This window comes from Tachypleus tridentatus, chromosome 13 (genome assembly GCF_004210375.1).
Source record: "Tachypleus tridentatus isolate NWPU-2018 chromosome 13, ASM421037v1, whole genome shotgun sequence".
Lineage (NCBI taxonomy): Eukaryota > Metazoa > Arthropoda > Merostomata > Xiphosura > Limulidae > Tachypleus > Tachypleus tridentatus.
The window spans coordinates 153,146,172-153,163,823 of NC_134837.1; the positions used below are offsets into that span (position 1 = coordinate 153,146,172).

The 17,652-nt window shown below is 31.0% G+C and overlaps 1 protein-coding gene across 11 annotated transcripts in view; it reads right to left on the reverse strand.

Moving 5' to 3' along the window:
• Positions 1 to 17,652, reverse strand: part of LOC143237123 (peroxisomal ATPase PEX1-like) — a 118,681-nt gene that overhangs the window by 40,974 nt on the left and 60,055 nt on the right. For all 11 annotated transcript variants that reach the window (XR_013019872.1, XR_013019871.1, XM_076476017.1 and 8 more), the window contains exons 17-22: positions 15,583 to 15,642; positions 14,779 to 14,861; positions 12,027 to 12,130; positions 11,480 to 11,654; positions 9,325 to 9,509; positions 7,838 to 8,010 (exon numbers count right to left, since the gene is read on the reverse strand). Coding sequence is in view for 9 of the 11 variants with exons in the window: in XM_076476017.1 (XP_076332132.1) it covers positions 7,838 to 8,010; positions 9,325 to 9,509; positions 11,480 to 11,654; positions 12,027 to 12,130; positions 14,779 to 14,861; positions 15,583 to 15,642 (780 nt within the window). In the remaining 2 variants the exon portion in view is untranslated. The remainder of the gene's footprint in view (positions 1 to 7,837; positions 8,011 to 9,324; positions 9,510 to 11,479; positions 11,655 to 12,026; positions 12,131 to 14,778; positions 14,862 to 15,582; positions 15,643 to 17,652) is intronic.

The following is a 17,652-nucleotide window of genomic DNA, read 5'->3' on the forward strand; positions in this document are numbered from 1 at the left end:
TGTTGTTGTGAATGAAATGTTTTAAGAACAGTGCTTGTCGATTACTCTCTGACAACTATGGAGGATTAAGTGTTTTACTTCTAGACATAGAAGCGTTTTTATACATGGAGCACATGAACATCTTTGTTTCAATATATCTTTCAAACCTCTCATTCAAAAAAAAATATATATATACTAAGTACAACCCTTGCATGTTTAAATTTAGGGCGTAACCAATCAAAAAGCAGACTTGCAAGAAAAGAACACAAAGGAGTGATATAAATCATTCCTTGCCACAGCAGATGCAAGCAAGCAGGTGTGCAAACAAACGCCTGTACACACGCAGAACATTGATTTCTTCCAACAAGAGAGAAAATGCGTTAATACTAGAGACCAGTAACACGTGGTATAGACTTTCAAATGCGAACGGTTGCAAGTGAGTAAACTCAGTACGAATCAACAGGTTTTTCTTCCATTATAACACCGACAAAAATTGCATGAAAACAGAAATAAGAAAGCAACTACGCTTAACATAATTAATTTTGTATACAATTATTTTATTGCTGACGTTGATAATATGACTACAATCAGACTTCTTTAGTTGAAATGACGTCACTGGCTATAATGCTTATCAATACGCAAGTTAAAAAAAACAAAAACACAGGAAATTAGCGACACCAATCATATATTCAAAATGCAAAATATATTTTAAGAGAGCCAAAACCAGCTCAAATCATAATTATTTAAAATAATTAGTACTCACATGAGAACTCTATCATTAAAAACAAAAACAAAACACTCAGACATTCATTCCTAAACCAAAATGTTAAGCCTAACATTTGTGATAAAAGTTAAGCTTGGCTGCAATGTTTTTATTCACCTTGCATTCTGTAACTTTAACACATAAAATCTTATTTAATTATAAGATCCTGTGCAAAGTTTCGAAATAAATTTATGGCTATTAACGATAAGAAAGCTTATCGCACTTTGCTTCTCTCGTTTTTAAGCACATTCCCCAAATATATTTTTAACTGCAGTTGATTATTCTGTTTTTTATTTAAATCATTATTAAATTGCCCATAATACCTAAATACAAGTATACTCGTGCAAAAGAAAGTACAGTGATAGGTTAATTGGACGTCATCGCTTGTGTAGTTTTTTGAAATAAAGTCACATGGGAGAGATTTAATTTGGAGTGTCATTAGGACTAACTACAATGTTTTATAAATATCCTCAAGTTTTTCAAGTGTCGATTGCGGTAACAGCAACTGAAGATTTGCTGGTTACATTCATTTTGTAACACGTATTCATTGCTGAATAAGTACGTTAAATCTTTAACAGTGTCAAATTTGAAATGTGTAACACTGTGTTGCTTCAGTTTTTTAATATTTTTACAGTGTTATATAAGTTTAGCTAGGCCATTTTGTTATTTTTATACAGCATGCGATCTGATTAGATAATGTTTATGTCTGTACACTACAATATTTAGTTTAATATTTTTTCTTTGTCATATTCTATGCAGTATACAGGTTTAGTATTTTCAGTTTAATTTTTATGTCATCTAGTAAGCTTGGTTCTATACAGCTTTCAAATTCAAGTTCGGTAATGACGTCTGGTCAATGTCGTTTAATATAGTACAAAAGTTTGGTAAGGCCATCCGGTCAAAGTCGATTAATTCAGTATTATTAAAGTTTGGTAAGGTCCATCTGTTCATTGTTATTTAATACAGTATTCAAGATTGGTAAGACCGCCTGGTCTTTGTTGTATTGTATAATTCAGTGTTCAAGTTTGGTAAAGCCGTCCGTTCCTTGTTGTATAATTCAGTATTCGTGTTTGGTAAGACCGCTCGGCCTTTGTTGTTTAATTCAGTATTCAAGTTGAAAAAGACCGGACGGCCTCCTTAAATACTAAATTACACAACAAAAACCGGACGGTCTTTTATCGTTTAATACGACAATTTCAGTAAGGCCATCCGGTCAAAGTCGTTTAATTCAGTATTATTAAAGTTTGGTAAGGCCCATCTGTTTATTGTCACTTAATACAGTATTCAAGTTTGGTAAAGCCATCTGTTCCTTATTGTATAATTCAATATTCATGTTTGGTAAGACCGCTCGGTCTTTGTTGTTTAATTCAGTTTACAAGTTTGGTAAGACCTCTGGTCTTTGTTGTTTAATTCAGTTTTCAAGTTTGGTGATACCTCTCGGTCTTTGTTGTTTAATTCGTTTTCAAGTTTGGTAAGCCCGCCCGGTCTTTGTCGTTTAATACATGGTTAAAGCTCAATAAGGCCATCTGGTCAATGTTATTTAATACAGGATTAATGTTTGGTAAGGCTGTCTCTATAACTTAAACAATTTTTTATTTTTTAAAGATCGTATCGAAACTACGTTTTTTTGTTGTTGTTTTTACTGCAGTTACAGTGTACTAGTATAATAGGAGTTTACAGTAAATCTCTCAAGGCCTTTTACTATTTCGACTTTGTTCGGTTGGATATGGTCGTACTACATTTCAGTACAATACTCATTTTATTTTGTGTAAGTTTCGTACCATAAGGCCTTAAGACAATTTCGTTGCTTTATCCATGTCTAACAAGATCATTCAGCAGTTTAAATGTTACACAAAAGCTAAGCCTATTTTAGTTACATAATGTCCATAACTGTGCTGGTTCAGAGGATAAGTTACGTAGGACAGTCTTATCCAAGTTTGGTAAGGCAGTGGCATTATCGCGCCTTCTTCATATATCAAAGTTCAACTGGTCGTCATAAAAGTCAATACAATTTTTTTATAATAATAATAGTCTGTTTTAACGCCACTGATGAGAATCGCGTAATTCCTTAAAGGCAGTTTCTCATTGCAGTTAAAAATTGAGAAAATTTAGCTATTAGCAATCCAGTTGCCAAAATCTATATCATAAGATCTGTGTGTGTGTCACGTAACTCCACTGAAACCGCTGGTCGCACTGACTTCTAAGTGGTACCAAACGAATCGTCTCGATCCCGAGGTTTCCATAAAGGGCAAAAAAGTTTTCACGCAACCCCTTAGTAGTTTAAACATTAAATCTGCATGACAGCGACCCTGTAAATGTGGGTCATACACGCCCACGGGTTCGTTAATACGAAAATAAAATTATAAATATTTAATTTAAAAATTGTTGCGATTTCTCACAAAATAAGAAGTTTCAATATTTTTATAATTTTATAGTTGTCGATTGCGTATTCTTGCATATCATTTGGGAATTAAGGCATATACTGTGTTTGTTTGTTTTTGGAATTTCGCGCAAAGTTACACAAGGGTTATCTGCGCTAGCCGTCCCTACTTTAGCAGTGTAAGACTACAGGAAAGGCAGCTAGTCATCACTACCCACCACCAACTCTTGGGCTACTCTTTTAGCAACGAAGAGTGGAATTCAACATCACATTATAACGCCTTCACAGCTGAAAGGGCGTGCATGTTTGGTGCGACGGGGATTCGAACCCGCGACCCTCAGATTACGAGTCGAACGCCTTAACCCACATGGCCATCACACTGTGTCATGGTATAAAATCGTGTGCGCAGACTGAAGCACCTATTATGTCCTGAAACTGAAGTGAAAAGTGTCCCTAGGCCATAAAAATGTATATCTTATTTGAAGCTTTTTTTTTACAGCCAAGGCGAAAAAACTTTAAAACTTTTTGTTAGTTAAAGAAGATAGCTTTCAAATAATACATATATACATATTTCTAGGTCATGAATAATGACCATAGTATTCGTGAAACATGTTCCAAAAACATATAACGTACAACATATTTTCCCATCGCTACTTAAGTAGCAGACTCATGTTTGTAAGAGCACCATGTCACAAATGTAGAATAGTCAAACAGCACAACAAAATTCAACCACAGTCTTAGACAGATGTTTTAGCGTGGTTAATACGTAATAAGTATGATGGTGGGAGGTAATGTCAAGTCAGACATGGACAAGATGGTGGTCTTCCTATAAAATGTAATTTTAGCACGTACTTTTGTTGTAGCTTTTAACTCAACTGTAACAAATGGTTAAGGAACAGATCATAGCACAATAGATGGCGCGGGAATTAGTTCAGACTTTCGGTGACACGCATTGCTGTCAAGGCTATCCATCACAAGACTCACCCACCTAACCACCTGGGTAATCTTCTCTTTCAATATCTCCACTGTACAACACGATGAAGCCACTTAGGGGAACTTTGTAATATTGTGGGGAAAAACTGTCAGTCACACGTTTACACTTCAGAGGGCTGGTTATCAAACATTTGAACGAAGGAAGCTGTTTAACTGAAATGTTAAGTTTATGGTTTGACAAGTGCACGCATACACACAACTGAAAAGCGGTTTACCTAGAGTCTTCTCTCGTCCAATGACAAAATATAGACAATGAAAATACCACTAAGAATTTCCAGTTGGTTTGTAATAATAACAACAAAATTCCTAACCTTTACAAGATCATTATTTTAAACAAAAGCAAATTACTACACGACATCTGTACAAGTTACGATCACCAATGTAAATAAATTACACACGAAGCTTCACATGAATCCCTAAATAATTTAAACAAACTTGTACAAAACTAAAATGTAAGATACAACAACTGAATAAGCTTGTCTTTCTACAATGCATTTTGTTTTTTGTTGCTGTTTTGTTTTTAATTTCGCGCAAAGCTTCACGAGGGATATCTGTGCTAGCCGTCCATAATTTACCAGTGTAAAGCTAGGGGAAGGCAGCTAGTCATTACCACCCACCGCCAACTCTTAAGCTACTCTTCTAACAACGAATAGTGGGATTGACCGTCACTTTATAACGCCCCCACGGCTGAAAGGGCGAGTATGTTTGGTGTGACGGAGATTCGAACCTACGACCCATTACGAGTCGACTGCCTTAACCACCTGACAATGCCAGGGCGGAGAAATCTTGGTACATTAGTTGTAGATGAACAACAACTGCAGATGGCACCCTAGTAGTTAGATGTGAAACTTGATAAACAATAACTGTACATTCTAAAGACACAGGTATAATATGGTTAAAATATGCATACAAAATATAAATACCTAACACAAGCACGTTCACGTGTCAACGCAAACTTTTGACTCACTGTCTAGCACATTATTCAAGAGACACAAGTTACCATTATAACAGATAGTAGTCGTAAAAGGCAGTTAATTAACTTGTGGTAGTTATTGACTTATTTAATACTTTAAACTAGATAAATTATCATTACTTTTATCATAAATCAAACATTTCTCATAATTGAGGTTTAACCTTCATTTCGTTTTGTTTGTTTTTAGAACGGACTGTGACGTTTTTGTTCTTCACATGTCGAAATATTTTTTTTCTTACACGTCAAATAATTTCACGTATCCTCAAAAGTAAAATAGGGTCAAAAACATTTTATTTATTATTTTCAAGTATTCTTTCGGCAATAAAATAGTCTTTCAACGTTTAAAGCCGGTAATTATGAAAATAAATAAATTCACGAAAATAACCTTTGTGAGCTTTAACATTCATCGTATCATATAATATTCCACATGTATTTCTATACTTATTTTTATTATTTATTATTCTTAAAAATATAAGAATAATAATTTTAATGTTGATTTGAAAGTACTACAAAAATAAAGTTACAACAGTAAAGTCATGATTTTTACTCCCGATTTAAATTGTGAAACATAAATGATGTTAACACAATAATTAATTTCCTCAAAATTTTTAAACGGATAAGTTTTTAAAATTTGAAAAATTGTTATTCGAATTTTCGGTCATTTTAAAAGCGGTATGTTTTTAACGAAAGGTTTACTAACTGGTTTACTCTTGAGGTTGTGAAGATTTCACGTTGCTTGCCCACAGTAGCGCCATCTGCTATAACTTCACGAAAATTATCATTAAAAAAGTCTCTCAAAACCGCGAGTACACGAAAAAAATCTACTTATTTTACCTATGTGTATTTTGGTATTTTTCCTCACTTTACTTACAAAACTATACATTATATTTACGATTTCAGAATGAAGTGTATTTGTATTTTTCTAAACTCATAATGTAACAAAATCACGTTTGAAGTTTTAACATTTTGATAGCTTTTGTTTGTCTTCATGGTAACGTTTCAATTAAGAGTAAGTCGTTGCCTAAAAACAACCAACTAACCTCTTCTTTCAGAACATAGTTAATGATCTTAATACAACGAGAGAATACAGGGAAGGGTTCATTATTACTAATAACTTTAGACACAAAAAGTCAGAAAGCAAAAAAACTACGGCATCAAAACTATTGTAACGATAATATACTGTAGTTTTGTCCGAAACTCCGAGTATATCGTACTGTCAAGAATAATATATAGATAACAGTTTGAACCCTAATCTGTTTTCAACTTGGTTGCATATCTCACAACTTCCTTCTTCTTAAGTAAGGTGTTATTAAAGCATTTTGGGCAAAACTAATGGCAATGCTTTAGAACAATTTCAAAAGTATTTAGTGAATCAAAAAAGAACAGTTTCATAATTCCATTGTTGCAAATGTACTGTTTTCAGTATGCAATACACTCGCTGTAGTTTGCTTTTCATAACGTATTGTAGAATGTGAAAGATATTAAAAAGAGAATGGTTTCATGACTTGAACTGACCTTTATATCTGGCAGAATGCCTAGGAATGGAGCTGTTTATGAGGATTCTCAATGATGATACTATCACAACTAATAGATTAGTTTAATTTGCTTTCTTCACATATAATTTTTATGCTTTTTTTGGTCAAACAAGCTCAAATTTAAAAAGACTTCCTACAATATTAAAAGAAGTTACTCCAATCTTTCTTAACAATTTGGTATGGTGACAGAAATTTTAACAGTGAGTTTTTCACTGAGAAAAAGTACTTTGAATTCAACTGTTGACAACTATTTCTTGAATCAAAAAAGAACAGTTTCATAATTCCATTGTTGCAAATGTACTGTTTTCAATATGCAATACACTTGCTGTGTAAACTTATCGTTATTTTAAGATTAATTCTGGTGTTTATAAAGAGCCTAGAAGTACTAATTAAAGCTTTCTGTGCAAGTTTTTAAAATTAACTTTTATTTTCACACATTTGATTTTAAATAGGTACAAAACTCAGCACATGAATAACAAAGTAATAAACACGTTTTATGAAACCTGCAGTGTGAGTTGACAACACTTTTTCCTGTTTCTTGAAGTGTTAAAAAGTTTCCAAGTAAAACTAATAATTCTTACTTTTTTCCAAAAATTGCTATTTTTCTGTTGCTATCAACCTGATTTGTATCTATATTTTCATAAGTCTATACAAAAACCTCTGAAAGATATAATGAGTAATAAATATTTAACATGTTTTATCAGTTATGGCCTGATGTTTTTATTACTTTCAAGAAATAGTTCTCAACAGTTGAATTCAAAGTACTTTTTCTCAATGAAAAACTTACTGTTAAAATTTCTGTCACCATACCAAATTATTAAGAAAGATTGGAGTAACTTATTTTAATACTGTAGGAAGTCTTTTTAAATTTGAGCTTGTTTGACCAAAAAAAGCATAAAAATTATATGTGAAGAAAGCAAATTAAACTAATCTATTACTTGTGATAATATCATCATTGAGAATCCTCATAAACAGCTCCATTCCTAGGCATTTTGCCAGATATAAAGGTCAGTTCAAGTCATGAAACCATTCTCCTTTTAACATCTTTCACATTCTACAATACGTTATAAAAAGCAAACTACACTAAATTTCAGGATATGGGACTATAAAACTAGCAATATAAAATAACCTTTCTGGAGATCAGGTAAGTCATTTCAAGTAGACTAATTTATGTTCAGAAAGTTTTAACTTATTCACATATTAAAAGATCTTACATTGACTGGTAGCGTAGTCTTTCTTCAAGCATTACAGATGGGGACATTTCATTTGCTACATGCTGAAGGTGTTTCTGCTTTATAAGAGGAGAGAGGGAACTGGGTGTGTTATCTTCTGTAGAAGTTTGGTGTCTTTGGTATCTCCCATAAATATTCGTTTTTATATCTTTCACCTAAAAATATCAACATAAATAGGTACATTAAGAGTTTTTACTGAAGAGACAAAAGTTATTTCATTGTATTCACAGTTTAAAGTAAGTTACTATGATTTATACACACACAGTCATTTGAAATAAAGCTGCTACACTTTAAGAAGAAGAAAAATTAAAATTAGAAAAAAGAAGTTTTAGCTGTCAACAAAATGAACTGTTCCTTTCTACACAAAGGTTACAGTTTTTAATAACTGAACATTCACAGGTAAAAAGCACTAGCATTATTTAATACCTTTTTTTTCTACTAAACAAGCAAATATCACTTACGCAGGAAAAAGAATCATATTATTGTAGTTAAGAAATTATAACTAATAAACTATTTCATTACTTGAGAAACATTTTTGTTTTTAAAACATCATTAAATTAACCAAATTTAGTTATGAATTTTATTTATTTGCTAACTTATGAATGTTACTTGTAATAATGAATTTCAAAGATAAAACAAAACATAATACCTTCTTACCTTACAACTTTGAACTGAATGGGTATTATTTCTTTACTTGTTGGTTATTCATTGTTTGTTGCTATCTGCACCATGTCCATAATGGTGAAATGAACCCAGTATTTTAAAGTTACAAGTCTTTAACCTTCTGCTAAGTCAGTTTGATACTAATTGGTCACCTTATAAGTAATTAGAGGCACAAGATAAAACTAATCAAACCAGATACTGGCAAGCCAATCACTCAAGAAACTAAAATTCATGAAGGAAACAGAGTTCCTAAACTAGACTTTGAAATATAAACACAAACTTTAAAGCTGTTTCTTATAGTTATTATAGATTTTTATATTTAATCTTTGAAATTCATTATCGAATAAGTCAAACAAAGTCTGTCAATTTTCAAACTACAGTCCTCAAGTACAAATTACAAAAATTAAAATAACATCTTCCCTCTCCTTTAAACTTCCCAATATAAAACTAAATGTAATAAAGAGAGCAACAACTTGAGGACTATAGTTTGAAAATTTCCAGCATGTTTGGCAAAGACAGGTCTTGTTCAGCGTGCTTCACTAAATCAAGAGCACAAACAAATAGCAATATACCTGGTTTACAGATAATTATTATTAACCAATGGATATTACAGTGTATCAATAATCAACCAGGATGACACTGCCTTACTATCATTCTATAGTTTCTTCAGAAATGCCAAAGCATTGAGTAAAAGGTTCTGACTATTATTAAATATAATGTGATCGATTCAAGCAGGATCCAAGTAGTGAAACTCAAAACAGAAAACTGGATTTGTTTCCATTGTCAAGCACAGAATTTAACCAAACCTCCTGAAGAAGTCTTCTCTGTTGCTCAGGCTGAAGTTCTACAATTCCTTCTTCAATGCTTGGAAGATACATCACTTCTTCATCTGTGACACCTGGACTAAAGGTGTTTTCCAACTCTTTATCTTTCTTTGTAACAACTTGTGTCTTTTTGACCAGTGGACTGATGCACTTTTTTGACAAAACAGCTGCAATGTTAAAGGGTATTACTTTTAGATGCTTAGTGAATGATGTTTTCAATTACATATAGAATAAAAACAAGATAATTGAAAACTAGAAAATGAATCTTACAGATTTAGATCTGTTCAATTTACTAGTCTGAGTGCCAGGTGATTTTTTATGCCATGATTAAAAACTATTCTTCATCTCCAAAATTTCTAAAACCTCCTAAATACATGTTAAGCATTCTTTTCACTGAAACTTCATATTTTGTCTGGTATTTTCTCTACCCTATCTATAGAGTCTATCAATTTGACCAACCTTGTAACCACATAAAAAACTAGGAAATAAATATAATTTGTGTTTTTTTGTTCTAGACTGACTATAAATTATAACATGAAAATGCAAATGTTTAATCTAAAGAGATTAAACCTTAGAATGACATGGTATATGTTGACTCATTTTACTGCATCCAAGAATAAAAAGCTGGTCTTTACAAAATGACCTGTCTTGAACAGATTTCAATGGACTAGTCTTTTATAAAATACAGTCATGTTTCAGTTTTAGTACATTATATATACATATATATTATTACTATTTACAAACAAGTTCTTAAACTTATTTTTCTTAAAATATAATACAGTAAATTATTATTTCATCTAGTTAGACCTTTGTACTTGGTTTCTGCTTGGTATAATTTGCTAAGGCATTTTAAAATTTTGCACACATAAACTATGAAATAAACTAATTACTTTTAGATTTAATATATAAGCATACACACACACACACACACACACACACAGCTGAACAACTAAAAAATCATAAATTACTATATTGATAACACAAAATTCCACTATAATTTATCAAGCTTAGTAACTAAGCTGTATTTAGGTCTAAAAAAGTATAAAATTTTGGGCAGACTACATACACAACCTATCTCCTTGAAATCATGTTTCAAAAGAATGAGATGGCATCTTAACACTTGAAAATGACTGAAAATATCACTAAGGAGACAATCTGATCTTTTCATTGGTTATTCACATGCCACATACACAAGTGAATGTATAGAAGGGATTATTTTCAAACAACTGAGTACGGTCACTGTGTTTGATTCGGTACATGTGCAATACCCTCAGCAAACAGAAAATATAGGCAGTTTTTATTTTATATTAAAGCTTGCTCATATTGGTAATTTGAATTCCTAATACGTACAAAACTACAGACCTTGTATTTTGATATCACAAACATCTAATTTGAGCCAGTGCTGCATTCAATATACATGACACACAAAATTCAATGTTTAAGTTTTTTTTAATATTTACTTTTAAACCACAAAATTTAATAGTGTATAATATTAAAGTTTAAAGTATAATCTAGTGACATAAATTTATAAAGTTGTTTAATAAAAGTTTGAATACAAGTCAACAAACATGATGACATGGCTTTTGACCCATGACCCAGGATTAAAATTAAAATTATAACTAATCTCCATATTCACAAATATATATATATATATATATATATATATAAAGTCAAAAAGTATGAAGAGTTTATGTTTAATTACACATCCTAACATCGTAACCTACTAGGATCTACATAATACAACCAATAAGGTTCCAGACGAAAAAAGTTGTAGCGTCCTTTGAACAGCAAAAAAACATGGAACTCAAACCTTAAAGTGTTCATTATTGTCAAAATTTTTCTGACCAATATTTAAGCTTACACACAACACAAATCAAAAAGTTACAAGTGAGAACTGTCAATGAGATGCAAGTTTTCTCATAATTGACTGTTTTATTTTGAACCAGTTTAATCTTGGTTGACAATGAACACATGAAACAGGCTGACTGACTTCTAAAAGCTAATCCACACACAATTAATTAAGGAAAAATATAGAATTTTTATGCTACCCTGTTGGTTTGTATATTCTTTTACAACAATTTATATATATATATATATACACACAGACACACATAAATACATATATATATTATCTTACTTTCAGACACATTTGTTTTTGTTTCATGAAAGGCTTCCAACTGTGCACTGTAAAATAATGCTTGTAAGTCTGCTCCTGAGAAGAACTCTGTTCTTTCAGCTATATCACGTAAGTCAATATCATCTGCTAGGACAAGACGCTGAGAGAGACACTTTAAAATGTCTTCTCTTTCATCCTGTATTATAACAAATAAAATAAAGTGAAAATTCTGCTTCACATGAAAAAATAAAAACAAAACATGCTGCATATCTTTAATTGTATGTTTACAGAGTATAATACCCGCTGGTCTTAAAAAGTTAAGTATTCTGTAACTTTTAATTTAAATTCTTTTTTCTTTTTTGTAAAAGTATAGACAAATTGCATAACAACTATCTAAAGACTGCTGGTATGGGTATTAAAACTTTTATTAAAATAAAGTAGAGAACAACGTTTCGACCTTCTTAGGTCATCTTCAGGTTAAAACATTGCATAACATAATTTAAAGCACAGAAGAACTGCCACACTGAACAGATCTTGAATCGGTACAGGTTAAATGTGGAATAATTACCAAGTTAGGAAGAGGGCAATGTAAACATTTGTCTAATCTTCCAGGTCTTAGCAGAGCAGGATCAATTAGATCAGGACGACTTGTTGCAGCTAACACATACACACCTACAATGAAAAATAATTATAATGTTTGGTTATTTACAATGATATTTTCAAGACTTTTAAAGAACAATAAAGCAAGTTGTCACAATCTTTAAAAAAGAACATGTTTTCAAAGAAAGTTTTCCAATTTTGGAGTGAATATTGATACTTATCACATGTTAATGTAATGTCAGGAATAAAAAAATTAAACTCTTCAAAATATAACAGTATTTTAGAAAGTCTGTGAAATTACAAAATCATTAACAGAGTCAAAAGTAACCAATTATACAAATATTGTGGATTCATGATTTCAATAAAGCCATATTTGTGCTTATAGTTTGATATATTTAAAACCAAACGAAATATTTTTATAATATATATTACATTAATACTGTTTAATACAATTTTCTTACAAAATTTCATACAATAATTTTAATATCATAGAATAATTTTAGTAGTTTTGAAGAGCACAAATTTAATAAACATACAACTTTATGAAGCCTTCTAGGAATAACATATTTTAGCTAATTTTGGCCTTCTTAGTTGGACTTCTGTTTAAGACAGACTGAAGAAAAAACATCAAGTATTTCAAAAATATTACTGTTGATTTCTAAATATTGAGTTGGTTATACAAATTACAAAGTTATGTGCATATTTTTAATATCATACAAAGTATAAACAGTTGACTAAATTATTCTACTGGTATAATTCTAAGAGATTTAAAATAAATGATGGTTGTAAGAAAACGATTTTGAAAATAGTTGTTGTGACATAAAAAATAAATTACTTTGAGAAACTCTGGTATAGCTTCAAAACATAATTCTTCCCTCTCTCGATTTGTTGTTTACGTCAAGCAATGATCGGTATTTGATAACCATTAACAAAATATTTTCTGTGATTTGGAAGAAGTTCTTTTACTTATTTCTGACATAAAGATATCTTTTTTTTTTATTAACTGAAGTAAGATTTAGCAGTAATTAAACAAAAATACCCAAGGTTATAAGCTATGCTACCATTAAATACATTTTAAGATACTGTAGTAAAATATGTATTATTTGAAGTCAGAAGATAGTTAATTAAAAACAAAATCACAATAAATTATTCAAGATACAAACTTTTAGAATAATCTAAAGCATTTTTACACTTGGTTTTAATAAGAATTCGTTATTTGTGAAGTAAAGGTAAAATAATAGCAAATAAAAGATTAGTTGTTTGACATTTGTTGATGAAAGCAACTAGGATACAAACAAAAATTAAAATACTATAAAAATAAAAATGATCAAGATAAAAACAAAACTATGCCCAAAAATCAAGTAAGAATGATAATGGAATTAAATAAGGCCTATGGACTGCAAAACCTAAAAATACTATCAAGCTGGACAGTGTCACCATTAGCAATGACACTGTCCAATGTCAGGGCAAAACTTTATAAAGTACATTTAAAACTGTACCACTTCTTACAGTCTTAATGAAGGCACAACCGTAACATGCAAGCTACAGTGGCTTGTGTGTCATATAGGCCACATACTGGTGAATTAGACCCAGATGAAAATAAATGATGGGTCAAAAAAGTGTGTCCAATGCATAGCCTAGCTATGACAACTTCCTCCCTCTGATCTTATACAAACTAGAGGGCCAAAAAAACAACAGTAGGTTTAATTTGGTAAAGCTTGCTAAAAAGTTGTTCTCCCAAAATTGACTGCCAAGTAGTACAAAGCCTTGACTTGATCAGAGGAGCATAGTCCATAAGTAGAATAGGCAAGGCTGTGACAGCATCAGAGCAAGTGGATTTCACTGCAGTGTCAGTGAGCTTGTTCCTGCAAGTACCTACATAGCCAGGTATCCAGAAGAATTGGATAGAAAGGGAAGATACAAAAGAATGGGCCAATCTGTTTGAATTTTGACAAGAACAAAGTTAGAACTAACGTTAAGCAATTCAAGGACCAGTAGAGAGCTAAGAGAGTCAGTGTAAATAGTACAGTCAGTTTCTACATGCTCCAAGGCAAGAGAACTGTCATACAACTTGGTAGCAAACATAGAAACTATAGAAGAGATCCTGTGAATACCCACAATAAACCATGTCAGAGCCCAAAGTATCACCTGATTTTGAGCTATCCTTATAAACAGGAACAGAAGTGTGGGTCAAAAGATGTTTGTAAAAGAGAAGAAAGTATTTTCACTGGGAAATACTCACCTTTCTCAGGTTACTCAAAGAAAAGTTGCAGGTAGAAATGATAGTGATCCACGACAAAATCGGCTAATCATTGGAGTCATCAATATCATCCAATGACACTCTCAAGCAAATAAAAAGAAGAAACTAAATTTATTGTAATCTCTTGCCATAAAATTTTAAACCAGAATGAACCCTATACACTGTACACTTAAAATCGTGAAGAATATTTATTATGATTTCAAACACTAGAAGCCAGTGTGATTTATTTTAAATATTTTCTATTAACTCATTAAAATTAAAAACATTCAATTGTGAGAAATTCTAGATAATAAAAACAGACAGCAAAAACCTGAATATTTCTGTTGATTTCATTTATTAATATTCATAATACTTTAATATTTGAATATAAAATATGCTCTAAACCTGCCAAAAAATATATAATAACTTTGAATTCTTTGTTTGTATAACTTCAAAAAAGAAAAATCATGTAATACATTACCCTCCAGGCTTTCCACTCCATCCATCTGTGTGAGCAACTGATTTACTACACGATCTGTTACTCCAGTACTATCATGCCCTCTTCTACAGACAAACAAACAAAACAAAAACATTTATATCAGATTTTAAACTGGGAAATAAATAATTTTAGAAGATGAGTAATCTACTTTCCTTAATTACACATTTTTTAAAAAAATTAAAAATTCTTAACCATTTCTTAAGACTAAAATTTTGAGAAATACTATCTACCAGTATTACAATCAAATTTTAAATAAACATCAAAATCTGAAATACGTATTAGATTTTAATATGGTTGATTAAAAACAATATAATCATATGTGTATGACATTCATGCATCATTGCACAAAGAATATATATGTTTGTGTAATTTTTTTTAAGACATACAAACTTTGAAATACTTAAATATCACTGTCAAAATTAGGAAGAAAAAATATTTGGTGAAACTATTGCTTACAAAGAACTTTGACTGAAATCTTACTTATGAAAATAAATAATATATTTACATTTATCTAAATAAAATAGATTTTGGTACACTTTGGAGAGATGACAGCTCTATTTGTAATTGGAAAAATAAAAAGGTTGGAAAACTTAATTATATCTACAACACCCAGTGAATTAATTTATGCCAGTTTTTTACAAGAAAAAATATGGCAAGTAAGGGGTACCATAGACATCTATAAAATAAAGCTTACATTAGTAAACCTACTTTATGTTTTAATTTGTACTAATTTTATTTTCCTAAAACTTTTAATTTGTCTATATTTGTAAAATATGTATTTTTTACCTTGGTGCTATGGAATCAAATTCATCAAAAAACAATACACACGGTTTTGCAGACTGTGCCCTAAGTTTACAAAAAGTATTAATGTCAATCAACCACTTTAAACAACACCATAAAGAAGCATAATAATTCATTCCTAAAGACAGTTTCAAATGATATAAAAAAAACCTTAAAATTTATCTACACATTTAACTAATGGTTTAACATGTAAATATGCTTAAAATAACAACACTTACTATATATTTGCCAACTGGCTCAAAACAGTTATCTGTAGATTCTTGGGATAATATCTACTGTTAAAATATCATTAAAAATATCCCTTTGGATTAAACATTTACGAAAGTGCCTATCAATACGACTTTTTTCCTATAAAATGGCAGGTATTCACATTATTAATTTTATTAATAATTTTTATATTTGTTGAAAGTTTCAAAAGACAACATTTTCCTAAAGTGAAGATATATTTCCAATAATACTTAACCCTGCTGACAATAAAACTATTCTTTGACATTGACTTTGTCTATCTAAACATTGGTCTCACATGCTCTAGTTTTTTTTATACCACACTTAAATGTCCTTGGCAATACCTAAATTGTAAATTTCTCCACTCTTGTCAATGCACTCTCTATGCAGATACTGTATATAAGCACGTCACTTAGATAATGTAATCATTTTTTCATGACTTACACCAGCTCTTAGTAGGGAGGCAGGTTGGGCGAGTATCAGCAGAGGTAAGTATTATTGGAAATACATTTTAAATTTAGGAAAATTTTAACTTCCAAAATGTACTTAAAATCTGCTGAAAATATAACTAGAATCCCACATTCTAGAAGGTGGAGGGGCCAGTGTAGGCATGATCCATAATGAAACTGTCTTTACAGAACAGTGGTGTACCAAGATAAAAGTGGTATAAAAGTGGGGAACCACACTAGATCTTGAACAATCAGGCTCTTCAGCTGGAACTAAGTTCCTGTATCAAAGGTAGAATAGCACATGAATAATCATTATAGTCTAGCCCCAACCAGACAGCCAAGGTCCCACAATTCAGGGTTGAAATTAATGGGTCTTGATCCCTCTATCCCACATTAGTGGCTAAGGTTACTGAACCACAATGTCATAGACATATACATTTGATTGGATCCTAATCTGTAGCCACAGAGTGATGCGTTTCACATCACAGTAATCATGACAAGAGTGTAAGCATCACCAAACTGAACAAATTTTCTCCTCTATCTGTCCAAAAGACAATGCACACCAAGCTTGGAATGATGGAATTGATACGTAATGCTTCATCAGAGAAAACCGTGACTAATGTTTCGTTGAAAAAAAGTGATTACATTATTTAAGTAAGGTGCTTATCTACAGTACCTGGATAAAGAGTGCATTGAGAAGGGTGGAGAAGTTTCAAATTAGATACTGCCAAGGGCATTTAAGTGGAATATAAAGAATTGGAGTATGCAAGACCAATGCTCAGATAGGCAAAACCAATGTAAAAAATTAGCTATATTGTCAGTAGGTTGTAAGTATGCTTTGGAATAACAAAGAAGAATTGCAAATTTCTAAAAACTGGTTTTGAAATGTGGTATTAATAAAGACTAAATATTCTTTATACAACATTTCTAAAAGCCTAGCTCAACCCAAACTGAACACAATTTTTAGATTGGCTTTTTATATTTACTTAAAAATAATGGTTTCTTTCTCAGAAGCAAAGTAAAACTGAAACTTTGTATTGTTGTTAGATTCTTCAAAACACCACTTTTAATACTATTATACTATTAATATTTTAACATATAACTCAACTTTCATACAAAATTAATAGTTTTACAAATAAATGTCTTACTGTCTAATTCCATCACGAAAAAAATAATGCGGCTCTCTTGATCAGTAAGTAATTATTTTACTTTGTATTGGGACCACTCTTAGCATAATGTTCTATAATACTGAAAGTAAAAATTAAAAATGAACTTCAAACTTAAACAGACTAATCTTTTTATGCAAAGAAATTAATAAAAATATGTAAGAATATAAATAATAAATCCAGGTTCTACAAAATCACAGAAAGTATGAAATTTG